Here is a 27770-nt window from a genome sequence, read left to right as displayed (position 1 = left end):
CTCCATGCTCCAGATGGGAATTCAGCCAGAAAAGAAGAGAATGAGAAAAGACCACACAGGGGAAACCAGTCTCTCCAGGAACTGGTCCCGTTTCTTTATTTTCCAGGTCCACTTTTATACTTTTAGTTGTACATAGAGATAAATGTAAGAAACAGAGTCACGCAGGGTCAGCTGCTTTGACCCTTATCAGCATATCTTTGTTCTTACAAGGGTCTTACATTTGTTCACAGTATCTTCTGGTCTGGAGACCCATTAACATTTTATGGCCCCACCTTACTTTCTATTGATAAAGGTTAGTCGATCAGAAAACTTGTTTCCCCTTAAGATCTACTTAGTCTTAAGATAGTGATAAAGTTACATTCTTACATAGCAAGGACACAAGGATTTATAACAAAGAAAGAGGAGTACAGTGATCTATAACAAAAGAGAAAATTCATCACCTCAAAAAGTCTAGTATTGCTAACATCAAAACTACTATATTTCTTTTTCTACATTCCAATTACATTGATTAACATACTACCAGGTGCTTAAGGATATGGAGGCCTGGTGGCAATCATTAACTCAGCAAAGAAACTCTTCACCAACATGATTTTTATCTTTAGAAAAACCCAATGCTAACTAAGACTTTCAAAATACTCCAAACTTTCTGTGCTGTTTATGGTTGAGAGGTTGTAAACAATCATGTACATAGTAGCAAGAGTGTGGATAATCCTGTCACACAAACTAGTCTGCCAGCAGAGAGGTTTGACCTGAGATACCCTTGTCACGCCCAGGAGATTTATTATCTGGAGTCCTAAGTTAACTCCTTTACAGAGAGAGGTGGTGGGGGATAGCCCCCCATAAAGTCAGAGGTGTAGGCGAGAGCATAAAGCAAGACTCTGGTTTTGGGGGTAGATGCTCGGGAACAGGGGGTCTCCTGAGGCTCGATCCCACCTTTGCGTATGCTGAAGCCTCCTTCCTCATGACCTTTGCCACAGGTGGAGTTCCTCACGCTGGCTCCCGGCACCCTGAAGAAGGAAATGGCAACCCACTCCAGTATTCTTGCCTGGAGAATCCCCTGGACAAAGGACCTTGGTGGGCTACAGTCCATGGGGTCACACAGAGTCAGACATGACTGAGCGACTAATACTAGGAAAATTAATGAACGGCCCCAAACTTAAAACTTTTCTTTCCCCGCTTAAGAGATGAGTTTATTCCTATAAAAAAAAAATGCATTGTGTCAACGTGGAAAATGAGCATAAATAATTAGATCATTAGCTGCCAGATCTTAGTGCACTCTCTCCCGAATCCCTCTGCATCACTTTATCTTTGTTGTCATGACCTCTGATTTGTATTTTGTGTAAAACCTGAAATTTTAACATTGACCTATCACACTTAGAGCCCTTTGTTATATGGAAAATGGAGTTCTTGGGCTTTTGAAGTATTATTTTTTTGGTGGCAAATGCCCGATTAAAGAAAGCTTACGCTATTTTAAAAAGTGTTTTGGACCCTGTAACGTATCTTTAGAAGGCCTGGCTCTTCAAGCCAGTAAGAAATTAGCACATCTGCAAACAGCTGTCTATGGAATTTCACAAACATCCTTCCACTTTGTACAGTAAGTCCCCTGCATATGCATGAGTTCTATTCTGAGAACACGTTCCTAAGTCCAGTTTTGTTCAAAAGTCCGGCAAAGTTAGCCTAGGTACCCAACTAACACAATTGGCTATATACTACTGTGCTAAGTTTATAATACTTCTCACAAATAATGTGTACCAAAAGAGCACACACAAAGGATAAAGAAAGCACTTTTTATCTTATAATACAGTACTGTGGAGAGTGCAGTAGTACAGTACAGCGGCTGGCATTCAGGGGCTGGCACACGATGTGTGCGTCTTTGAAAGTTCACAACTTGAAGGTTCACGTATAAGAGACTTCCTGTATGTGATCTGGCCTCTTATCTGTCTGCTCCTCCCCGCAGTCTCCTTCCAGAGTCGATTTACTGAAATTACAATGAGAAAGGCTCCTGTAGCAAGTGTGCCGTGGGCAGTGTCTTTGGGATGAGCACTCTCTGAAAGACAGTGATCGTAGCGCTGTCATTTTTATCTGCACCAGGGCTGTGGGAAATCTAATTTCATGCCTACAGCGTTACTCTAGGGTGGATACTACAGCCATTATCAATTTAGGAAGGAAGAAACAGAGGTGCCAGGTCAGGAGAGGACCAGAGCCACGTGGCTTGGGGAGGCACGCCCGTGGTTTATGCCCAGGCTCTAGGACACTGAAGCCTGTGTTCCTAGCTGCTCTCCTGTCCTGCCTGCCCTCCTGTGAGCCTCCTCCACACCTCCTCCTCGTTCCTCTGTGGTGGGTGGTCTTTAGTGGCCCCAACCCTCACAGAGAGAGCCTGTCTTTCAAGTCAGCCAGGACTTCCCTAGCACATCCTGGCTTTGTAACACAGCTGAGGTCATAAAACCTCTCTGAGCCCCCAGCCTGGTGGTGAGGGGGCCTCCCGGGGCAGTAAAACATCATCTGAGATACAATAGGATCCACACCTCCTTAGGTAGAGTGGCTCAGCCTGTGGGTGAGGCAGGCTGGGGGAGGAGCTTAAGAGAGAGAAAATGGAAAGGGGGCTTGAGGATAGAGCTGGGGTCTGTGAGCACCCGGGAAACCCACAAGGGAGCCCGAGGCAGGAAGGTAAGAAATGCTGAAACGCTGACAACCTGAGGAGCAAGGCCCTGGTTGGCGAATTAAGAATTCCTCAGAGGGAGGTGATCAGCCCCAAGCACCGCCTCTCATTTCTGTAGCAGAGGTCACAAAGCTGCGGAGACCAGGAAACTGTCTATATGTGAAGAACTGCTGTGCAGGAAGTCGGTGAATACAGAGGATGCATTGTAACAGGCATTTGTTGGCTACTCCATGTGCCATAGGTACTGGGTTGCGCACCCCACAGGCATCATCTGTAGTGTGCTAAGTCACTTCGGTCGTGTCCAACTCTTTTTGGCCCTCTAGACTGAGCCCACCAGGCTCCTCTGTGCATGGAATTCTCCAGGCAAGAATACTGGAGTGGGTTGCCATGCCCCCCTCCAGGGGGTCTTACCGACCCAGCGATCAAACGCGCCTCTCTTACGGCTTCTTTACCACCTGGGGCATCACAGGCCATGGAATTCGCCAGGTCAGAACACTGGTGTGGGTAGCCTTTCCCTTCTCCAGGGGATCTTCCCAACCCAGGGATTGAACCCAGATCTCCTGCATTGCAGGCCGATTGTTTACCAGCTGAGCCACCAGGGAAGCCCAAGAATACTGGAGTGAGTCGCCTCTCTCTTCTCCAGTGGATTTTCCCAACCCAGGGATCGGACCAAGTTCTCCCACATTGCAGGCAGATTCTTCACCAGCTGAGCCACCAGGGAAGCCCAAGAATATTGGAGTGGGTAGCTGCTCCCTTCTCCAGAAGATCTCCCTGACCCAGGAATTGAACCGGGTTCTCCTGCATTGCAAGTGGATTCTTTACCAGCTGAGCTACCAGGGAAGCCTGGCATCATCTAAGCTAATCCTAAAACAGATTCACAAAGACACCGTTAGCCCCCAGACATATGAGTGAAGGGTTCAATTTTCCTGTGAGCTTCAAGGCATCTACACTGTTCCTTCTTAGACTTGGTGACACTTTTTGAAAGAGAGAGCTTTCAACTTTTTCACCAAGTTGAAGTCAAGAATCTCAAGTCTAAGCACAGGGCTGATAAAAAAGAAAATAGAGGGAGCTCCTCAGTCACAAATGAGAATAAGCCATCCTAGGTGACTGCTAAGATGCCTGGCCTTTTTCTAAAAGAAGGATCAAAATTAATTTGCCTCCCAGTTTAGCTTGGAATTTGGCTTGCTAAAACCTCTGAATTCCATTGGCTTGGTGTTGACAGGTGGATCACTTAATATCGTTCTGTTTTTGAACCAAACGTAACCTTGACTTGTTTAAAGAAGGCAGGACTTGAAGATGGGAATTCACAAACAGTGATGTAATAATTGTATTACCCATCTGTCTCATTAATGATAATTCCACCAGATTTGATTATAGATAAATATGACATTGCACATTTAATACTATTTTCATCTATATAGAGAGACGGTTCTAGAATTGGAAGAGTATTATTTTATGCCAGAGTAGAAGGTCTGTTCAGTGAGTGACTAGCACAGAGGAGCCTTGTGCTCACTCCCATGGGACTAGGTGACTTGTGGACACCTGGATTCAGATGCAGCCTGGCTCAAGCCAGTTTTTGAGGGGCCAGATATGTTATACTCTGCAGTAGATGTTTAACTTTTAGAAACAGATATTATTTTCATTTTTTCTTTTACACCATTCTTATGCTGATTGTCAGAATAACCTTGGAGAACGCATTCTTGTCTTGGCACAATAAAACGCAAAGCATTCTATGCTATGGCCTAAGATTATTCACTTTGAAATTAGGTGAGCAGTCTGCAAGTGTAAGAGGGGTTTTCTGTGAACAGCACTCTCAAAAACTGAGGAACATTTAGTTACAGACAAATAAGCTTTGAGACGTCTCAGAGAGGACTGCAGTTCTGCAAATTCTTGCAAACTGACCAAGGAAAACATGAAACAGGAATGATTATTTCGTCAACCCGTCCACATTTTTGCCAGTGAATTTCCAAAGCCAATATGTTCTATCAAAAAATAAACTTTATAAAGGCAACAATTCAAGGGCTAGTGTATCTCTTAGGATAGAAACCTCTTTTATCTCAAACACCAAGTACATATATTTCAGTGTTGCTTTTTAATTTCACTCAGTGGTAAAGGAATATTTTACGGTACTAAAAACTCTAACCAATTCATTCAATGCACAAAGTGACTATATCTTAATAGACAAAGGGCTACATATAGACTATAATTTCCTTTTTTAAAAAAATTCAGTGAACAGAATCACACAGAGATTTTGCTATCATAAGACCACAAGTTTACTGTTTAGTAATACTCTTACCCAAAACATTTCTTCCATCATACAGAACCAAGTCACAAAAGAAAAGATTTGAAGAGGAATTAAATGAAAGGATGATTCAAGCAATTGATGGAATCAATGCACAAAAGTGAGTACTTTTTCATCTTCAATTATCATTCATCTCTTATTTCAACCCTATTATTTGAAAATAATGGTATATTTTCCAAATGAATTTCACCCCAAACTCTGTCATACTTATCATGACAAAGCCAAGGTTTCTAAGACAGTTCATTCTTTTCACCTCAATCATTCCTAATAATAGCTTTTGCTCATTGTATTTCATCTCAAAAAATGTTTGATTCCTGCCTAATAAATCCTCCCCAAGTAAATTGCTGATGAACAACATGATAGGTTATTAGAGAAAAATCATAGCTTAATGTGTTCAGTAAGGATATTTTTTAAAGATCAATAGAGATACCACATGGTAGAATCATTAAGTTGTTATTGTGTGACACTATGCATTCAAAATGCCTTCACCTCCCCTGCCCCCCAAATCCGAGTGTGTGGAGGCACCTGTGTTCTAAATTGTGAAAGAGTGCCTTGTGTGTTAGAATCTGAATTCATAGAGGGAGTGGGAGGAAGACTGAGTCTTTAGAGGGCAAAATATCATTCAGTCTAGAAAGCCAAGAATTGCTGTTGTAGTTGTAAATGGTCCAAGAATGCAGGAGAAAGGATTTAAAGAAGGTGGTGACTTCCATTGCCTGGACAGAGGGATTACATTCACTGGCCTTAGAACTCTCCATGGCTAAAGTCACGGAGGGCAGTTCTGCAGCTCAGTAAGCAGCCTGCTACTCATCAGATGCTCCGTAAAGGTTTGTTGGATTAAATTCTGGTGAAAACCTGAGTAGATCCAAATGAAGAGCTTTTATGCAGATGTTTTCATCCTTACAGAAACCAATTAAATTTTTATCATGAAAGTTGACTCCTGGGAAGTGTAAATGATTTTTCACCTAGAATTCTACCCCCCAAATTAAGGTAGACAGCTTTGAAAAAGGCATGCCTCTTCTAGACTGTGACTTTTAAGTGTTCATGGCAGATTATTTACAGGACTTATGAAACAATCCCATGAGTGCATGTATGTGCACATGTGATATGTGTATGTGTGGCATTGTGTACGGACACCATAAAGTACTGGAAGTCGCCTACATTCGAACGGCTTCTGTTCTGAGAGCACCTTCATAAGTCCACTTTTGTTTAAGTCTGTCTAAGTTAGCCTAGGTGTTCAACTAATGCAGTCGGCTATATAGTTCTGTACTGTGATAGGTTTATAATACTTTTCACACAAATAATATATTAAAAATGAACACAAAAAAATAAAACATTGACTCTTGCGGTACAGTACCTTGGAAAGTACAGTAGTACCGTATAACAGCTGGCACACAGGGGCTGGCATCAAGTGACCAGGCAAGAAGATTTATTGACTGGAGGATGGAGAGGTGTAGGAGATGGCAGAGCTGATGGGTCGTCAGCAATAGGAGACACAGGGCCAGCTGCGACGTCACTCACGCGTGACATGATTGGACAAGCGAAGGCACGTTTGCATCTTTAAAAGTTCACAGCTTGAAGGTTCGTATGTAGGGCACTTCCTGTACCTTGGTCGGGCCAGAGTTAAAATTCGGATATGCCAGCCTACTGAGTGCACACCTACCTAGTCCCTTTCATATGCTCCAAATGGGTAAAGCCTTCCACCTGCAATTGAGCATGCGGGGTGTGCCAGCAATGCCTGGGCAGGTGCTCTGCTTTGGCTGGTACCAGGATCAAAGTGCAAAACAGCCTCAACTCCACCCTGATTGAACCCCAACACCCCACAACTGAGGAACGATGACTTCCTGGAACATACTGGAAGCTAAAACCCAGGGAAGTCTGATCTCACACAATGTAGACTCATTCAACAGGAGGAAATAGCAGTTACTACCTACTCTGCAGCCCGCTGGAATAAAACACAGCAGAAGAAGGAAGAAATCTTGTTCCCTGACAAAGTTTAGCCAATTACAATGATAATAGTAGTAATCAAAAGCGAATGTATAGAATCAGCCTCAGCATGTCTTCATGCAGGACGCCTACCTTGTTAAAACTGCTTTTGTGCCCACCTTTTTGAACCTTCCGACTAAAGGAATCGTTAGAAAGTACATCACTGGCTTTGCTTTATTTTTGTCAAGGTTGTTTGTGAATTGTCTGTCTCTACTGTGTCGTTTCGTATTCAAATACATGTTTAGTTACCACATTTGTGGTTTAATGCAGTTTTATTCTAAAGTCTTGGTTAACATTGGTGTAATGGCTTACGTTGTAATTTTTCCAACACATTGCAGAAATCAGATGGGCAAAAAAGTCACGCTATACTGGAAGATCGAAAGGGAAATTTTGTAAATGGAAGCTATTATGCACCTATTTTTTAATCCGCATCACTCCTGTTCTGTTTGCCCCCTACTCATTAACCTCTCTTCTAAAGGATGTTCTTCCATCCTACTTGATTCTCCCCTGAGGGTTCAGCAGGGACTCCAGGTTTGATGTACCATTCAGCTGTTCTCTGCTATTGACATAAAATAGTGATTTGTGTGCAGATTTCCATGTATTTATTCCTTGACTCATTTAGCAAGCATTTGTTAAAGGTGGAGCATTGTCATCACTTGCTTGGCATTAGACATTCCAAGACCCAAGTCACAGTGTTACCCGTCAAAGCTCCAAGTGAGGGGAAGAGAGATCTCTGCTCTGATGCCGTACAGTTGTAACAGGTAGAGAGGAGCAGGACACCCCAGAGGCCGAGTCTTGAGTCTTCTGGAGGAGGTGACACCTGGGCTAAATCTTGGAGGAAACTAAGAGAGAGAAAAAGGGAAAGCTTCAAGGTGTGATTGCATGTTGCACTTGGGTCAGAGTGCAGTTTTGAACACAATCAGGACACAGGGTGCCCCTACAGGAATCTCTCAGGGTAAAGAAGCTTGAATGGGAAGCTTGATGCCCTGAGAAGTCAGCCTGAAATGCTGAGGCTGGGCACCTTGAAGGGTTCTAAGCAGTGACTGTGTGATCACCCCCACTCTGCTGGTGTGCAGAGGATTTGTTAGGAAAGGTAGATCCTAAAGTGAATGCCGCAGGGCCAAACCAGATATGGCCAGGCCCTGTCAGGACGGAGCTCAGAGAAGAGGTTTTTGACTTAGCCCGGGTGGGTGATGTTGACTGAAAAAAAATATGCACAGCTTGAGAGTGTGAAATTTTATTTGAGCAAAATGAGAACTATAGGGGAATGTCCAACTCTTTGCGACCCCATGGACTGTAGCCCACCAGGCTCCTCCATCCATGGGATTCTCCAGGCAAGAATGCTGGAGTGGGTTGCCATTTCCTTCTCCAGGGGATCTTCCCAACCCAGGGATCGAACTCAGGCCTCCCACATTGCAGGCAGACTCTTTAACCTCTGAGCCACCAGGGAAGCCTTAGGTGGTGTTAGTGGTAAAGAATACACCCTCCAATGTAGGAGACGTAAGAGACACAGGTTCAATCCCTGGGTCAGGAAGATCCCCAGAGGTAAAAATGGCAACCCACTCCAATATTCTTGCTGAAAGAATCCCATGGACAGAGGAGCCTGGGGGGCTACAGTCCATGGGGTTGCTAAAGTTGGACACGACTAAGTGACTTAGCAAGCCTGGCCTAGGAGACAGCCTCTTAGGAGCGCTAAGGAACTGCTTCGAAGAGGGCAGGGGGGAGGTCAGTATATGTGTGACTTTAGTGAAAGGGGAATACTTGCATCCAACACACAGTTTGGCAAAATGTTCTGTTAGTCATGAGGAGCAGATGTCCCCATTAGCAATTCTAGTGTTTTTCTAGATATGCGAACATGCAAGAAATTGAGCTCATAAAATCTCCTCCTGAGAATATCTGTCTGAAGGCCTGCTTTGGCCTCATTCCTGATCTCTGCCCTGAACCTCTTTGAGGGTGTGTTGACTGCAGTGGCCAGTGACCTAATCCTTGTAGCCACAGGTGGCAAGTGACAATTTTTCATTGGCAGCAAGGTCAGAGGGAAGAAAGCATGTACAGCAGGTCTGCAGCATAGGGTCACACCAGAAACTTCTCCGGAAGGTGCAGAGTGGAGAGAGGAGGCCCCGTGTGGGGGACCGCCAGGCCAGCACCCACACCAGCATTTGTCTCTCGGAGTAGTATGCACTCCCGTTAGAATCATGGCAATAAAAGGGTGTGCTGTATAGTGAATATCCAGAATGGAATTACCAAGTCAGGTTCTTCCAGATTGGTTTAAGAAAAAAGAGTAAGAAAGAGGTCATGTGAAAAGTTTAAAGGGAAAAACAGGGGCCTCTGTGGTACAGGAAAGAAGCTGGTGAGTTAATGAAGGATGCGGGAGTCAACTTGAATTGTGTCTGAATGGAGTGGAGTTGGTGCCCAGGTGGATGACTGGCAGACCCCAGGGCTGAGGAAGAATCAGGCATCCACAGTGAGAGAACACCTGTCCAGAATCACTTATTTCAGCCGTCGGTTCATGGACCCACCTTCCCAAACGCCACAGGTCACCCAGGGTGTTAATGCACAGCTGAGGCCCTGGAGGCCTTCGGAATCAACATGTAAATGTAGATAGGGGTGTTCCTCAGCTGGCGCTGCTGGATGAAAATGCCATGGGCTGAGAGTTAAACAATAAAAATTTATTTTCTCCCCACTCTGAAGGCTGGAAGTCTGAGCTCAGGATGCCAGCATGGCTGGTTTCTGGAGAGAACTCCCCTTGACTTGCACAGGGCAGCCCCCTTACTGTGTGTCCCTGCGGCCTTTCCTCAGGGCAGTACAGAGAGAGAGAGTGAGTTCTCTGGTGTTATAAGGACACTCATTCGCTCGGACCAGGGCCCCACCCTTAGGACTTCGATCAGCTCCAGTCACTTCCTTAGAAGCCCGTCTCCAGATACACATGGGCTAGGCCTCATATGAAGTGGGGGATACAGACGTTCAGTCCGTCACAGGGGGAAAGTGGTGTCTCTGGATCAGCATCCACTTTGCTGATGTGCCTGTGTGCTCAGTCGTGTCTGACTCATTGTGGCCACGTGGACTGCAGCCCACCAGGCTCCTCTGTCAATGGGATTCTCCAGGCAAGAATAGTGGGCTGGGTTGCCATTTCCTCCTCAAGAGGATATTCCCAACCCAGGGATCAAACCCTAGGCTCTGTTTCATGCATGTTCTGCGTTGAAAGGCAGATTCTTTACCACTGAGCCACCTGGGAAGCCTGTTCCAAAATAATTCCACATATGGATGTAGGTGTACTTTACCCCTCAGCTCAAGTCAAAATCTTCTTTAGAAGTTCCTTTGTTAACCTCAGCCTATCACAGAAACAAGTTAGCATAAATTAATTGAGATTCATTTATTGTGTAGCCCAGGAGGGGATTGACTTTCTTCATGCCAGAGACCAGGTGGGTCAGGAACAGTGTTAGGAGACTGAAAACATGTTCTCCATTCTCTTCTCTCCCTGTAGTTCCAGTTCCCCAAAATATTTGACATTATCAGCACACACAACTCTTTCCTACTCCAAGTATCCAGATTCAGTTCAGTTCAGTCACTCAGTCATGTCCAACTCTTTGTGACTCCATGAACTACAGCACGCCAGGCCTCCCTGTCCATCACCAACTCCCAGAGTCCACCCAAACCCATGTCCATTGAGTCGGTGATGCCATCCAACCATCCCATCCTCTGTTGTCCCCTTCTCCTCCTGCCCTCAATCTTTCCCAGCATCAGGGTCTTTTCAAATGAGTCAGCTCTTCGCATCAGGTGGACAAAGTATTGGAGTTTCAGCTTCAGCATCAGTCCTTCAAATGAACATCCAGGACTGATCTTTAGGATGGACTGGTTGGATCTCTGGATGGACTGGTTGCAGTCCAAGGGACTCTCAAGAGTCTTCTCCAACACCACAGTTCAACAGCATCAATTCTTTGGCACTCAGCTTTCTTCACATTCCAACTCTCACATCCATACATGACCACTGGAAAAACCATAGCCTTGACTAGACGGACCTTTGTTGGCAAAGTAATGTCTCTGCTTTTGAATATGCTGTCTAGGTTGGTCATAACTTTTCTTCCAAGGAGTAAGCATCTTTTAATTTCATGGCTGTAGTCACCATCTGCAGTGATTTTGGAGCCCAGAAAAATAAACTCAACCACTGTTTCCACTTTTTCCCCATCTATTTGCCATGAAGTGATGGGGCCAGATGCCATGATCTTAGTTTTCTGAATGTTGAGCTTTAAGCCAACTTTTTCACTCTCCTCTTTCACTTTCATCAAGAGGCTTTTTAGTTCCTCTTCACTTTCTACCATAAGGGTGGTGTTACCTGCATATGTGAGGTTACTGATATTTCTCCCGGCAATCTTGATTCCAGCTTGTGCTTCCTCCAGCCCAGCATTTCTCATGATATACTCTGCATATAAGTTAAATAAGCAGGGTGACAATATACAGCCTTGACATACTCCTTTTCCTATTTGGAACCAGTCTGTTGTTCCATGTCCAGTTCTAGCTGTTGCTTCTTGACCTATTACATTTATAAATTTCTGAATTTCCTAGAAAATCAATAACCAGAACAGAGGCCACCTCAGAGAACCCACAGAGGCATGAGGCTCGTGGGAAGGATTTACCCTCCTTAATGGTGAGACCAAAAAAGAAAGAATATGCCCATCAGTTATGGCTTCATGGAAGAAGCCTTTGGCCAAACCCGACCTGCTGGAGGAAAGAAAGGGACAGGTGACAGTCGTGGGTCCTGTATTCTCACCCTAAACTTCTTTGCTGCAGGGGATTCAGCCTCAGGACTAACTGGCATAAGACAATTTGCCGTAAATGGTAAATAAAAGGAAATAAAAGAGGAACACTGAAATGGACCTTGTGAAACATTTGTAACAGAATTTTTAAAGATTGGACTGTGAAAAATAAAAATGCAAAAAATGCTTAGATGCTCTTAAAAATGTGCGCAGATATTGGGTTGGCCAAAAAGTTCATTTGATTTTTCCGTAAGATGTTAGGAAAAAACCCAAATGAACTTTTTGGCCAACCCAATGCATGGTTATAGTGTTTGGGTATATCTTAGAGAAAGGGATGATGCTTTCTTTCTCATGATAGATCACTAAGGATTCAAGATCTAATGTGAAATGTGCATTCTTTACGATGTAGAAAGAATCTGCTCTAAGTGTCTTCAGAGTCCCCTGGGAGTAGAGTGAACAGCGGAGGGATGGTGCTGTTTCTCATCAATATGTGTGACGTGTATCACTGGTGAGACATGCCCAGACTCTACTGAAATGTCCCATTGCATGGCCAGTGATTATATTTCCCCAAATCATCTAAACCAGATTCTGTGCCAAATACCACAGTTCTGTCTGCATTATGTTCACTATCAAACAGTGTTCACCACCTTTGGAAATTTATACTCATCAGCAATCACACAACCATTCATTTTCAGGGTGGGGAGGAGAGGACCTTGAGTCTTCTTTGCCTCTGACCTCAGTTGCATGATAAGTTTGGCAGAGACAGCACAGAAAACAAGCTGTTGTATCTAAAGAAGTCAAAGAACCAACACTTCATGCTCCTGGAGACTGTTGTGAGTTACTAATGTGCCTTTTATGTATTTGCCTTAGTTTGGTAAACTTCTGGTTTTGATGGATGGGAGACCTGAGTGCTCACTGAAGGATCTATTAAGATTGATATATTATCACCTTCTAGTGGAATGAATCCAAAGCTGTGAATCAGCCATTTTATCTACTGTGGTACAGTGGCCTTATGGCTAATTAGTTGCACAGTGACACTGCTCGCAACCGAGATTCTAATGAGCAAACTCCTAGAATCAGCAATTGAAATTCAGTCATTTCCCCAAGCATCCATCCAGGGACCAAGTCTTACGAACTTGTGGTAGGTGCTGGGGACGCAAGAAAAGCTAGATCTTGAGTGCTTCCTGTCCACCTGCAAGACAAACAGGTAACTAGAATGTAGAAATACCGGCACCCCACTAGCTAATGAGGAGCTTGTTTTGTCTCCACCTTATAAATTTTGTTCATATTTAATTCCCAAGCTTATATTATCCAGGAGCATTTTTTAAATGGATTTTTCATTCTCAGTAAAGAAAAAAACCTGTTTTTAATAAGTTCTTGGCATACATTATTCATAATTTGATATCCATAATGAATACAGAGTTCTAAAAATGAGGACAGTTAAAATCTATCTTAAATTTTATTTTCTGCTCCTTCTAATATTAACCAACTTTTGATTCCTCCAACTAGTCTCATAAAAGAGACAGCAATAACAGATCTCTGCGACTGGTGCAGTCATAAGAAATACTAAAAAAAAAAAAAGTTTATTTGCCTGATATCTAAAGCTTATAACCTTGAATCCAAAAGTATTTTTAGAGTTCTCACTTTTAATGGCAGTCATTCTGGAATAGATGACTGACTCCTGGGCCTCGGCTGAAACTGCACTGCTGTGGGTCAATCTCCTGGGAAACTCAGGTTCATGGTGGGGTATGAGCCATGAGCATCTTCAGATCGGTCCAGAGGGCCTGGGCACATGGACTTCAGGGAGCCCTGGAGACGCTTCCCCTCAAATAGGCTGATCTGGGCTAGCTTGCTTGTTAAGTGTCATGTGAAACCTCAGTGTACATTGAAACCTAACTCTGAAATCGGGACGTGGCTGTTCCTGTCATTACAGAATAATGCATGACAGTCACTTGGTCTTTCTTCCTGGATCCTCAAAGACCTTCCCCATTTATCTTTATCTTCAAAATATGGTGCAGATAATCAAAATCCATAGAAACGTAACTACTGTATGTAGGAATTCATAAGAATTGGTCATTGTTTGCACAGGTATAACGTTTTATATACAAAAAATACAATTTTATCTCCAGAAGCATATATATATAGTCTCTATCTCCCTTTATACAGATATATAGGTATAGATAAAGACATAGCTATAGCTATATCATTACATGTACTTGTGGACATATACATAAATATGCAGGTATTTATATGTATATACTACATGCATAGATGCATGTAATTCAGGTAATTATAATTATAAAAGGTTTTATTCTAAAGGAGAATCAGAAAGTACAGGTAGAAGTCAAACTTCCAAAGTGCTATGACTTAACCTAGATGGTAATTTATTTTGTTGGTATTTTTCTTGATGCACTGACTTCAATTTTTCTTACATTTCTGTACTCATGACTATAACAATGTGTATCTCTCTGTTTCACTTAACTGTTTCATAAAGTATTTGTTTATTTTATTGCAAAATATGTGACTACACGGGCATTATATGCTCAGCTCGCTGGATCATACACCCAGGGTGGCTGTTTAACCAGGGATTATACTCGATGTTCTGGTGAAGGGTTTTGTCTTTAAGATCTTTTTCTACCTCAACTGCTTTCTCAAAACAGATTTCTCATAGTAAGTCAATGTGTAAGAATGCTTACTTGCATAAAACTTTTTTTTTGAACATCTGAGAGATATATATGTATTATGTATGTGTGTGTTTATATTGGCATCAATGTACTATGTTAGTGATCTGACCTGATTGCTTCTTCTGTTATTATTTTTACCCATTTTTGAAAACTGTTCAAGCACAATTTTTTTTACCTTCCAAAAATGAAAAATATGACAATGAAAGTATTTTTAATAAGCATGAAAGGAGTAAGTCTTCTTGCCCAGGCCTGGAAGCCACTCTAAACGTTTCTGATGCTCTGTGATCAATTGCTTTCTATAAACTGAGAAAAAATAATGCTTCTCTATGAACCAAACCCTTTTAGGAGATGAAACTCACCATGTGATTTCACTAATACATCAGCGAATAAACTCATTGAGTCCTTTTAATGACTTATCTCCCTGATTATTTAAGTTGGATAACTTGATTTTCAATTTGGTATGACAGCTGATTTGCAATATAGAATTTTCAAAGGAAGGCAATGTGTGAAGATGAATATTACATTTCCAGATCTTGTTAACAAACCTAGATTCCATATTCCAGTTATTTGGCAATATGAAAAAAAAAGAATGCAAGTCATTTTTTTTTTAAAGTTTCAGGTGTTTGTTTGGAGGTTTGGTTTTCATGATGTGTCTGTCCTTTTTATTTCCAGGCAATGGATCAAGTCCGAAGACATTCAGAGAATCTCATTGCTTTTCTACAATAAAATACTAGAAAAAGAAGTAAGCTATTTTTTTTTCTTCAAAATCAATTATTTTTCCAAAGTATTAGCTTTTAAAAACTCCATCATTAAATTATATTCATGTTTTTTTAATGTGACATTTAAACTGCCTTTAACCATATCAGATTTCTTTCTAGCTTTTCCTGTGCTTCTTCTGTGTGAATACTGTTTTACCACACTTCTGGTTACCAAGTTTCTGCCTTTGGCTCGTCGCCTCTCTCAACCTTCCTGTTAGTAAATGATATCTGGGAGGTGTGGGGTGAAGGGAAGGGAAGGGAAGGAGTTAATATCTTGCTACCTTGGGACTTCCCTGGCAGTCCAGTAATTAAGACTCCGTGCTTCCAGAGTCGGGGGTGTGGGTTTGATCCCTGGTGGGGAACTAAGATCTCGCATGCCTTGCGGTGTGACCAAAACAACAACAGTATCTTGCTTTCTCAGTGGGAAATTTTCTTAGACATAAATGTTTTAAAAGAAAGCAAAACCCCTTGCGACAATTTAACAATTTTACAGTGTCCGTATACTAATTATTTTAACTTTTTACAAGAGTATGAAAAGAATGAACCCTGGTTGGGAGAATTAGACACCCCAAACTTTTAAGTGTTGCTGCATTTAAATACTTTCACATTATGACTCCTAAAGTAGAGATGTTTCAGGCACAAATATATAAGCAGACATAATTTGTACATGTCAAGCTTAAACCGGGATTTGCTAAAATGAATTATTGTTGCAGAAAGGACAACTGTTGTAGGTTGGCCTTATTCATCTGCCTTTTGTTTCATGTTAATCTAGAAAAAGAGCAGGGTAGAGGTCATTTGTACCACTTTGCTATGCAATTACAGTCTTAGTTTGAACAAAAGCTACTATATTAATGGCAACAGTCACAGCCCAGATATTAAAACTTCGTTGAGAAAATCTAGTTCATTGTTTTATGGATATTGAAAGGAAATAACAAATATCAAAATTCCTAATTCTTCCAAAGCTCATCAAGGTTGGATTTTACAGTGATGCCAAAGCAATCTTTTGTACTAATTAGTGGTCAAGAAGATCAATTTTCTGCTTCTAAGTCAGGAACTTTGACTATAGACGGTTTACCAAATTGATGTTTGATACAATTTATTATTATTGTTATCGAAGGACTTAAAGACTAATGACTACTTATTATTTAAACATTAAATTAGTTCCTTCCTGATAGAAGTCCTTTTCCTTTATTAATACCATAAGGAAATTCCACTCATGTCTCCACACAGGCCCAGAGAAAGAAGATAAGGGCATAATTGAATGCGTAAAATATAATCACGTTTCAGCAATTATGTTAGTTTCTTCATCAGCATTGTAACATACCCTGGCTCTGAAGTCACAAAAGCAACCAAAGGAATATTCTAGTAAACAGAAAGTGATGGTTATTGAAACACGCAACCTGAACTGACATTTCCCTGGTGTACGTATTCGCAGAGGCTGCCTTTGAGACCGACTTTAGACAGCATTGAGATTCAAGCTCACTTCTTGCCCTCCGGCCCCCAGCCTGCTCTGCAGGCCAGCAGGAGGGTGAAAAGGCTGCAAGACAAAGAAGAGAAGCCAGACAACCCAGAGATCCAATATCTGCACCAAAACCCCAGAGGCTGTACCCCCAAAATACATACCTAACTTCCGTTAACTTGGGAAACAGTCTTTGCAGACACACTAACGCAACCTGCCAGCAGCATTGTTTCAGGGGGTTTCGGTAGCCTTGCCACAAAAACTCTATCTCCTTAAATTGTATCACAGAACCCCTTTTGGAGGGACAGTAAGTTTGGAAGCCTGGGTACAGGAGCCAGTCCACCTGGGTGGAAATCCTGCTGTGTGTGTGTGTGTTTCTGAGACATGAGTCATCCTGGTTCGAATTTTTTTTCAACCAAAACTAGGGTCCATAATAGCTCCTGCTGCAGGCAGTTTTTCTTGAGGATGAAATGACTCAGTCCACTCAAAGCATCGCACGTGTGCGGCGGACCGTCACATAGTAAAGGGGACAGGTGACGGATCATTGTCATCATGAGTACAGCGCTGGCTGGCTTTTCCTGCATAATTCACCAGGCGCAGCCCCAGGAGGGTAGCTGCACTGATCAGTCTATGATCCTGGATGTTGTGGAAAGCCATGTGAACCGGCCGATTCGGCAGCATGAGTAGAAAGAATCCAACAGCTCGGCCCAGACAGGCCAACGAATGTTGGTAGAGAGTAGAGCCTGCTGGTCTGGTCTTGTAACTTCACTCACCACCTCTCAATAATAAAATAGTAAAACGAATAAATAAAATGAGCAAACTGCGTTTCCTCTATACAAACTGCATTCCTCAAAGTCAAGTACTCCTCTATGAAAAGCCGTTTGCTTTCCCCAAGTAGCCATGGAACTCAGACCCTCAGAGGAACCAGGATGCCTGCTTGCTCCTTGTACCTTAAGGTTGCTCGCTTGTCTCTCTGGCCAGGTGCTCTGTCTCCTTGCTGGAGCGGTTCAGTTACCTCTAAATGGGCTTCGGAACTGGTCAACTGGTAAAAACCGTGGTCCGGAGTCCCTCTCACAGCTCGTCTGGAGCGGGGAAGCACACGTCGTCAGGGATGAACAGCTGTTGTTCTTAGCTCGTTTCTGCCACTGCCTGCAAGCGTGAAGCTTGAACCGGCACAGTTAGGCTGCTGGGGGCTTGTTTCAGCACTTCTCTTGGAAGACCGTCATTCCTGGTTTCTTTTCTCCCCTTAGTACCGAGCCACCGCACTGCCAGCCTTCAAGTATTACGTGACTTGCGCTTGCCTCATCTTCTTCTGCATCTTTATCGTGCAGGTTCTGGTCTTACCCAAGTAAGTACATGCGGTTCACCATTGGGATGTTCACTGGGCGTGCCTTTCCACCGCACTGTTATACTGAAGTTATACTATACAGAGTATAACTAGACTCAGTTACACTATATACAAGAGGATGCACATTTCCCAACTGAGCATTTATGTAAGAAGGGTAGGGGGAAGGGTACGGGGAAGGGTGGGGGCAGGATGGGGAGATGGTGTCAGGCTAGGAGGTTAAATCAGGACCTGTGAAGCTGAAGGGCCCCATGTCTTAGTTATAGTAATTTTGAATTTTCAAAGTGGCCATGTAGATTCACCTTACAGATTTTTTTTTAAATAAATAAAATCGTTTTACTTTATTCCTATGTTATTCTGATACCTATGTCTAAGAAATGTAACCGAACACCTTTACCCAGAAACAGCAGAATCACTAGATACTGTTTCTAATAAACAAACGTTATTGTGTATTGGAGACAGAGCCTGCCCTGGGCTCAGTTTGCCCACCGTCCATTCTAATTTCATGTTCTGCTCCCTGAAGCCTGCCAGCTCTGCCATCTCTGACTGTTATGAGTAACCGTCCAACTCCCCCCTCCCAGGAGACCCCTGGGTACAGATGGGAGAACTGAGTGACTGGAGCTCACACTTTACCACCTACTGCTAAAAATCCAGTCACTTTAGGATTCCTCTGTAGACTTTGCCTTGAATCTTGTGAAAGTGTTAGTCGCTCAGTGGTGTCCAACTCTTTGGGATCCCATGGACTGTAGCCCACCAGGCTCCTCTGTCCATGGGATTCTCCAGGCAAGAATACTGGAGTGGGTAGCCATTCCCTTCACCAGCAGATCTTACTAACCCAGGGATCGAACCCAGGTCTCCTGTACTGCAGGCAGATTCTTTATCATCTGAGCTACTAGGAAATCTTAATGAGTGCAGTATTACAGTACTTCATAATAGGTCAACTGACCTATTCTATCTCATCAAGAAATCTAAAGGAAAGGAAAACTACGTCCATCTTTAATAATTGGGGATTAGAAAGAAATTTAAGGAAAATTTTCTTTCCTGTCATCATTGCCTCTTTTGTAAAGGCTACAGTTATCATTTTCAGTCTACTTGGAGTGAGTTGACTGACGGCATTTCACTTCAGCGGTGCAGCCAGCATTTGTGGGCAACCTGAATTGCTGCAGCAGGGTGACAGTTTGTCTCACAAAAATGCTGAGCAAACTAGAAAGAAATGGTCTGCCTTTCCCTCCGTACCCCATGGGATGCTCTTCTGGGCACTGAGCCAATGCAAGGAAAAGCATCACTTATAGGTGTACAATCCCCAAGCTACCTGCCTCCTTCTAGAAGTGTTGAACCTGGTCATCCCCTTCCCCCTATCAATGAGCATTGAATGCATTTGTCCAGTGAATTCTTCCTTTAGCCTTACACAGTCTTCAGTGGAATCTGCCGAGGTCAACCTGTCAGTTTTCCACTGGAAAAAAAATGTCAACAACGTAAGCTCCTTCTGAGTTCCAGGCTCTGCCACGTGGTGCAGGAGAGAAATAGCTGGCCCTGCACAGACAAGGCTTATTGAGCAGCAGGACTGCAGGACATGCAGTGATGTGGCTGAAATAAGTATCACCAAGGAGACAGGCCCTAGTTTCTAAAGCAGAGGGATTCATTTGCTACATCTTCCTATTGGATGAGTGTTTTCATATCTTCTGCATCACAGTTAAGACATTTATCCCCGATTGTTGGGAGGGGAGGGGAGAAAGTGACTAAGGCGTTACAAAAGGCGATGCCAAAACAGAGATGAAAAGACTTCCGGGAACCGGGGAAAACATTTCATGGAATTACCCCTAAAAAAAAAGGAAAAAAACAAGTTGGTGTCTTTTCTGTCTTTGCTTTTATTTAAGTTTTTGTCTCTTTTCTGTTATGTTGTTTTATGAGAACCCATCAAAGTTTGTTCCCTTGAGCATCATTACAAATTATTGGGTTTCTCTTGAGCAACAAGTTGGAATTTGGGCATGAAAATTGTGAAATAGGTGCAGGTTACCGTTCCCTCTTTATGTTGGCAGCTAGAAAGTTCAGAGTGAGGTCTGTGGACACCTCTCCCAGGGAAACCTTACACGTGCACTTTCAGTACTGGCCTCCTGGTATGTTATGTCTTTCTCCTTCATTTTTCTTTCATGTTAATATCCTAATTTTTCTTTTTAAAAATTCTTACTGTGAATACGTCAAAGATTCAGAAAAATACTGAACGTAACAGATACGCATTTTCACACAATCCATATGTCAGAAACGTTAAGCCTGCAACATATCAACTATACATAATGTTTCTGTGCTCGTGGGGACTTTAATTCGTTGGGTGAGCTTCCTGCAAACAGTATCTGTTGTTATTATTGTTTTCATACCTATTCATTCAGTCTGACGTCCTTTGTATATTAATGTGCGTTTATTCCATTTGTATTTTGATTCTTTTATTGATGCCTGTGGACTCACCTCTACTGTCTTATTTTATGTTTCATTTACTCTGCTTTTCTTTGGTTTGTTTCCTCCACACCCCACATCCCCCATCTTCTTAACCACTAAAGGACTGATCAACTTTGCTTTATGCGTATTCTTTTTTGGGAACTATATATATATGGAGAGAGAGAGGAGCAAGAAGGGGGATCCTATATATTTTTCTTTGAATAATTGCCATTAAAATTTTAACACATTCTTAATTTAATAAATTATAAAGTTAATCATTATGTCTCTTCCATGTAATTATGTCTTAGAAAATTAGTTCTAAATGGTAACTATAGTCAATATTTATTTAGACTTACCTGCATTCTTTATCACTTTATTTGTTAATCAGTACTTTGCAAAAATTATTTCTTCCAAGTTTATTTTCCTTCTTGTTGATGTGTATCATATAAATGTGCATCATTTATCTTTTATTTAGTATTTGTGAGCAGTGGCAGCTCCTATTTTTGTTTCTATTAAAATGTTTTTATCTGCTTTATTTTAATTTGCTCTTGAACAATAGTGTGGGTATAAAATTCTTATTTTCCCTTAGTATTTGATACTATTGCATTGAATTTCAGCTTCTATTGTTGCTAAGCAATGTCTTCTGTCAACCCCATTGCATTCTTTTGTAGGTAATGGGTCTTTCCTCTTTGTATGCTTTCCAGGTTTGTTTTTTGGGGGATGGGGAGGGAGGCTTGGTTTTCACTATACTGTTTCTAGATATGCATTGATTCTGAATTCCCTAAGTGACCAGATGTGATCTTGTTTTTCCACCTGAGGATTCACCTCTTTGCTTAGTTCTTACCAACCCTCTGCCTGTATTACTTCGCCTGTGGCCTCGCCTCCTTTATTTGTTATTTCCTCCTGGAACTTATTAATTGTTTGTGGCACTGTCCATTCTGTGCTCCAGGTGCTGCAATTTTTCCTCAAAGTTCCCACCTCTTTACTTCTTTGTGATGCATTCTGGTGACTATTTCATCCACGATGAGTTTATAATCTCAATGATCATGCTTTCATATTTAAGAAGTCTACTTTTTATCTGTTGTTGTTGTTCAGCCACTAAGTCGTGTCTGACTCTTTGTGACCCCCATGGACTGCAGCACTCCAGGCTCCCCTGTTCTTCACTGTCTCCCAGAGTTTACTCAAACTCCTGTCCATCGAGTTGGTGATGCTGTCCAACCATCTCATCCTCTGTCACCCCATTTTCCTCCTGCCCTTCCTGATATCTCAGATGGTGAAGAATCTGCCTGCAATGCAGGAGACCTGGGTTCATCCCTGGGTCAGAAAGATCCCCTGGAGAAGGGAATGGCAACCCACTCCAGTATTCTTGCCTGGAGAATCCCATGGACAGAGGAGCCTGGAAGACTACAGTCCATGGGATCACAAAGAGTCAGACATGACTGAGTGACATTTTATCTGAGATTTTCTTATAATTCTCTATTTTGCCTATGCATATATTTTTTCCTCTTATTTTCAGATTTTAAACACATTGTATGAAATTGTCACTTGTTTCCTCCTGGTATTTATGCTTCGCAAGTGCATGAATTCTGTTATTTACTCTTGCTGTTGTCCCTCTCAGGACCATGTGTCTTCTTGGGTCATCTTGAATTTCAGCTGTGAGTTCATCAAAGCAAGGGTTTGGGTCCAGGGTGGTCTCATGTTTTCTGAGTTGTGAAGGCATCACTGTGATAGGTTTTCACTGTATCTCTTCCAGGTATGTCTGGGGTTCACCATTTCAAGCCACAGTATTTTTTGGAAATCCTTAGGTCTCGGTTCCTTCACTAAATAGCTCATGTGAATTTGATTAGCCCCTTAATGTGGATCACAATTGGGGATCTCAAGTTTTCCAAGGTTACTCTTTTTCCATTTGGGACCCTACGTAGCCAGTGTCCTTGAAAATTAGTTGGACATAGATTTTATGTTTCCTGTTTCCTGATAGGATAGCACTTTATGCTTCTGACTTGATTCAGGAGCTCAGTTCAGATTTTCCATTAAGAAAATCCTGTAAGCATCACCAACCTTGCATTGACATTAAACCTCACACTCTCTTCATGGCACATGTCTGCCTCTGGTTCCTCCTAAGCCATTTAGGATCAACACCTCTCAGCAGCAGCTTTGAATACCCTCTGTGTATCTAGGGTATTCTTGTCTTTGCTCTGAGTGTGTCTATTTAAAAGTGATAAGTCTGTTATAATTTATGAAGCATGCGTATTGTGATAATATGCTTTTCACTTTTTCTGACATGCCCTCACTTGTTTTCAAATACATTGGCTTATAGTTTTATTTTGTTTTGTCTGTTCTCCTTTTTGTCAACTGCATGTTTTTGAAAAACAGGAGAGAGATGATGAAATAAGTGAGTAAATGGATAAAATACTGAGTGAGTGAATAGCTGGTAACAGAGGGAGATGTGATCTTGGAAGGACTGGTAAGGGGAAGTATTTTCATGAAAGAGGGCCTTCCATCATCCCTTTTGGACCCCTAATTTTTCAATCTGGCTCTAGTCTTGGGATTTAAGCAGATATAATTAAATTATTAGCTGGCTCCTCTTTTGGGGGTTGTTCTCTCATTTCTATCTGCCTTATGCTATAACTTTATCAGAAATGTGGTGTGCATGTGTGCTAAGTTGCTTCAGTCGTGTCTGAGTCTTTGTGACCTCATGGACTGTAGCCTTCCAGGCTCCTCTGTCCATGGGATTCTCCAGGCAAGAATACTGGAGTGTGTTGCCATGCCCTCCTCCAAGGGATCTTCCCAACCCAGAGATCGAACCTGCCTCTCTTGCATCTCCTGTACTAGCAAGCAGATTCTTTACTACTAGCACCACCTGGAAAGCCCATCAGAAATGTGAGCTGCCTTAAAAGATCAGAAATGATCAAGCAGAAATTTTTGCCTTTTGTAGTAGTTTCATTCATATTGTCTGTAAACTAAATAGATTATGTTAAATCAGTCATGGCAATTACTAAAATAAGAATGATTTTTTGTAATAATGTTCAGTGAAATATGCTGTGTTTCATTAACCCAAGCAAAATCAAGAATAATGACTTTTTCCTTAAGGAAAATTAATGGCAAATTACAATCTTAACATCTTAGAACTATTATTTCTACTGAGATTCTTTAATATGCATTCTATTACTCATGCCAGTAATCAATGCTCTTTAATGATTTAATAATGATTTTAAAAGAGTCACTTTTATTTTGTTTCTATCTTCAAAAAGGAAACAAATAGGAAAGAGTTTAATTTTTTGAAACACAAATGATGGATAATGACTGTTGTGAAGGCAGTTTTGCTTTGGTAGGCAAGCAAAGTTGTGAGCCCCAATACTGTGTTCAGTCCCTAATTCATGCCTGACTCTGCAACACCACAGACTGTAGCCCACCAGGCTCCCCTGTCCATTAAATTTTCCAGGCAAGAATACTGGAGTGGCTTGCCATTTCCTTCTCCAAGGGATCTTCCTGACCTAGAGATCAAACCTGCCTTTCCCATGTCTCCTGCATTGCAGGTAGATTCTTTACCCATTAAGCCATCAATCATACTAGATATCATGAAAGTGAGTTGCTTCTTGCATTATCTTGATGCAGTGGATATGAGTTTTGGGGGGAGGAGGGGAGGAAAGGAAAAGAGATAACAGAGAGAAAACAAACAAAAAAATGAAGCAAGATCATTCTCACTGTCCAAGATAAATGAACCATGTAGCTTTTACTGAAGTGAACAATAGTCGACTCTGAATTCAGGTCCTCCAAACGTATGGACATACCTCATAGTTATTAGCTTGAATGGAAGTTAATGTTTTAGTGTGCTCACTTGTTCAATCATGTCCAACTCTTTGCAACCCCATGGACTGCAGCCCACCAAGCTGCTCTGTCCCTGGAATTTTCCAAGCAAGAGTACTGGAGTAGCTTGTCATTTCCTTCTCCAAACGGTTTAGTTCCCTCCCCATAATCTAAGACAAGAGGTTTCTTGGATTCCTTAGGGACCTTGGGTCCCTCCAGCACACACTCTGCTTTCCCTAGACTTTGGTCCTCATCTTCACTGTCTAAGATGGCAGTATCCTGTGCTGAGCACAGGATGGAGGAGCAGACCCAGAGGCAGAGGGCAAAAAGCATTTAAAACCACCATCTCTGAAGATACCTCCCAGGAGCTATGAAGATACATCATGACACTTTGCTCTATAAGCCAAGACAGATCTTAGTCACATGTGTGAACCTAGCTGCAAGGGAAGCCAGAAAGTGTCACCTTTAGTACGTGTAACAGGACACCCATCTGAAAATTCTATTATCAAGAAAAAGTGGATTTCGTGGAAATCAGTGCTCAATCCAGGAGTGTGTGGCTGCCTGTATGTCACTGATATAGTAAGATTTGAGGGACAGTAACAATAAAAAGGAAGCTGAATGTGTCTTTACTCAACAAAACCAGCCATGATACTTTTACTTTGTATCCAAGCTATACTCTGAGCATTTTTATCAAAAGGAGAAATTCTTAAGAGATACTTTTACTTTGTATCTGGGCTATATTCTGAGCATTTGTAATAAAAATAGAAATTCTTGAGAAATCCATGCATGCATTCAGTCCACCATTTATGGAATCACTCAAAAGTTCTGTATCAAGCTACCATATACCTGGCATGGTTATAGAGATGCTGCGGAAGTAGCAGTGACCCCAAAAATCCTTTCCCTCATACAGCTTGAATTCTATGAAGAGGCACAGCAATAACATAATAAGAAAATATTAATAATTTAGTGGTGATAAGCTTTAAGAAAAATTAAGACAGGATCCTGTAGAAGGTGGTATTTCAGATAAGAGCTGTCAGGAAGGCATCATGGAGTGAGTGATGTGGAAGAGAAGTCTGAATGAATTGAAATGGTAAGCATGGATACCTGGCAGGAGAACATTCTAGATGATGGAGGTCACACATGTCTTCAGAGACCAACAAGGAGGCAGGGGTTGGGAGCAGAGTGAGCCAGGGAGTGTGGAAATGGCATCACAGCAGTAATGAGACCAGCAGCTCGTGTCACCCCCACAGGGTTGACTGAATGCTGGAGAACTTTGGTCTGAATGCCAAGTGTAGCGCGAAGCCCTGGAACGTTATCAGCTGAGGACGTGCACTAGCTGTGCTTGAAGTATTGTTCTTGCTGCTCTGGAAGGGGGTGTGCGGAAATAGGAAGACCATATAAGGAGATGGTTTGTACCCTAGGAGCCACGGAATGTAAAAAATGGTCCAGTTCTGGGACATGTTACGAAGAATGATGAGGGAAGTCTTGCTATTGGATGGGAGACAAAGAATAAGAGAAACCTAAGTTCTGTAGGGTTTTGTTTGTTTGTTTGTTGTTGTTGTTGGCCTGGACAACAAGGAAAAATTGGACAGCCGTTTACAGAGTGGAAGACTCCTGGGGAAGGAACAAGTCAGAAAGAAGCATAGGATGAAGGGCTCAGCTCAGAGCATCAAAGACGTGTGTGTGCATGTTAATATTAGCATCCAGGAGGTGGGGCTTCACAGAGGGAGGGAGGGTGTGTGAGAGCCCATGGTTGGTGAGTGGAGTCAGGATGGACGAAGTCATAATTTGGAAAGATCAATACGTAGGTAATATTTATAAACCTGGGAGGAGATGAGCTCAACTAAGGAGTGTGCAAAGAGAAGACCGTGGACCTTCAGAAAATTCAAGTCTTTGGCCCTTGTTGTTGGTATGGGGTGGAAGCACTTTGCTCTGCCAAGTATAGCTCCTTCTCTCTGTCCAGCATCACAAGACCTTCAAATGGCCAGAACATGTCAATTCTGCTCAGTCTTATTGGAGCGAGGCTGTAATAATCTATAATAGTGATGAATATTTAAATGCCTTGTCTCATATAGATCAATGGAACAAAATAGAAAGCCCAGAGATAAATCCACACACATATGGACACCTTATCTTTGACAAAGGAGGCAAGAATATACAATGGAGTAAAGACAATCTCTTTAACAAGTGGTGCTGGGAAAACTGGTCAACCACTTGTAAAAGAATGAAACTAGAACACTTTCTAACACCGTACACAAAAATAAACTCAAAATGGATTAAAGATCTAAATGTAAGATCAGAAACTATAAAACTCCTAGAGGAGAATATAGGCAAAACACTCTCAGAAATAAATCACAGCAGGATCCTCTATGATCCACCTCCCAGAATTCTGGAAATAAAAGCAAAAATAAACAAATGGGATCTAATTAAAATTAAAAGCTTCTGCACAACAAAGGAAACTATAAGCAAGGTGAAAAGACAGCCTTCTGAATGGGAGAAAATAATAGCAAATGAAGCAACTGACAAACAACTAATCTCAAAAATATACAAGCAACTTATGCAGCTCAACTCCAGAAAAATAAACGACCCAATCAAAAAATGGGCCAAAGAACTAAATAGACATTTCTCCAAAGAAGACATACGGATGGCTAACAAACACATGAAAAGATGCTCAACATCACTCATTATCAGAGAAATGCAAATCAAGACCACAATGAGGTACCATTTCACATAGTCAGAATGGCTGCGATCCAAAAGTCTACAAGCAATAAATGCTGGAGAGGGTGTGGAGAAAAGGGAACCCTCCTACACTGTTGGTGGGAATGCAAACTAGTACAGCCACTATGGAGAACAGTGTGGAGATTCCTTAAAAAATTGCAAATAGAACTCCCTTATGACCCAGCAATCCCACTTCTGGGCATACACACTGAGGAAACCAGAATTGAAAGAGACACATGTACCCCAATGTTCATCGCAGCACTGTTTATAATAGCCAGGACATGGAAACAACCTAGATGTCCATCAGCAGATGAATGGATAAGAAAGCTGTGGTACATATACACAATGGAGTATTACTCAGCCGTTAAAAAGAATTCATTTGAATCAGTTCTGATGAGATGGATGAAACTGGAGCCAATTATACAGAGTGAAGTAAGCCAGAAATAAAAACACCAATACAGTATAATAACACATATATATGGAATTTAGGAAGATGGCAATGACGACCCTGTATGCAAGTCAGGAAAAAAGACACAGATGTGTATAACGGACTTTTGGACTCAGAGGGAGAGGGAGAGGGTGGGAAGATTTGGGAGAATGGGAATTCTAACATGTATACTATCATGTAAGAATTGAATCGCCAGTCCATGTCTGACGTAGGGCGCAGCATGCTTGGGGCTGGTGCATGGGGATGACCCAGAGAGATGTTGTGGGGAGGGAGGTGGGAGGGGGGGGTCATGTTTGGGATCGCATGTAAGAATTAAAGATTTAAAAAAAAAAAACAAAAAAACTCAACATTGAGAAACCTAAAAAAAAAAAAAAAGATTTGGAAAGATCAAATTCTCTAAATGATTCATATTGTTACTCT

The 27770-nt window shown here is 42.0% G+C and overlaps 1 protein-coding gene across 1 annotated transcript in view; it reads left to right on the top strand.

Annotated features, from left to right (window-relative positions):
* Positions 1-27770, top strand: part of ADCY2 (adenylate cyclase 2) — a 463502-nt gene that overhangs the window by 335971 nt on the left and 99761 nt on the right. Inside the window, exons 12-14 of the mRNA XM_069556147.1 lie at positions 4981-5061; positions 15055-15124; positions 17850-17947. Coding sequence (XP_069412248.1) covers positions 4981-5061; positions 15055-15124; positions 17850-17947 — 249 coding nt within the window. The remainder of the gene's footprint in view (positions 1-4980; positions 5062-15054; positions 15125-17849; positions 17948-27770) is intronic.

This window comes from Ovis canadensis, chromosome 16 (assembly GCF_042477335.2).
Source record: "Ovis canadensis isolate MfBH-ARS-UI-01 breed Bighorn chromosome 16, ARS-UI_OviCan_v2, whole genome shotgun sequence".
NCBI classification, from domain to species: Eukaryota; Metazoa; Chordata; class Mammalia; order Artiodactyla; family Bovidae; genus Ovis; species Ovis canadensis.
Note: the sequence above shows the minus strand (reverse complement) of the source record. Positions and strands in the feature narration are given on the sequence as shown.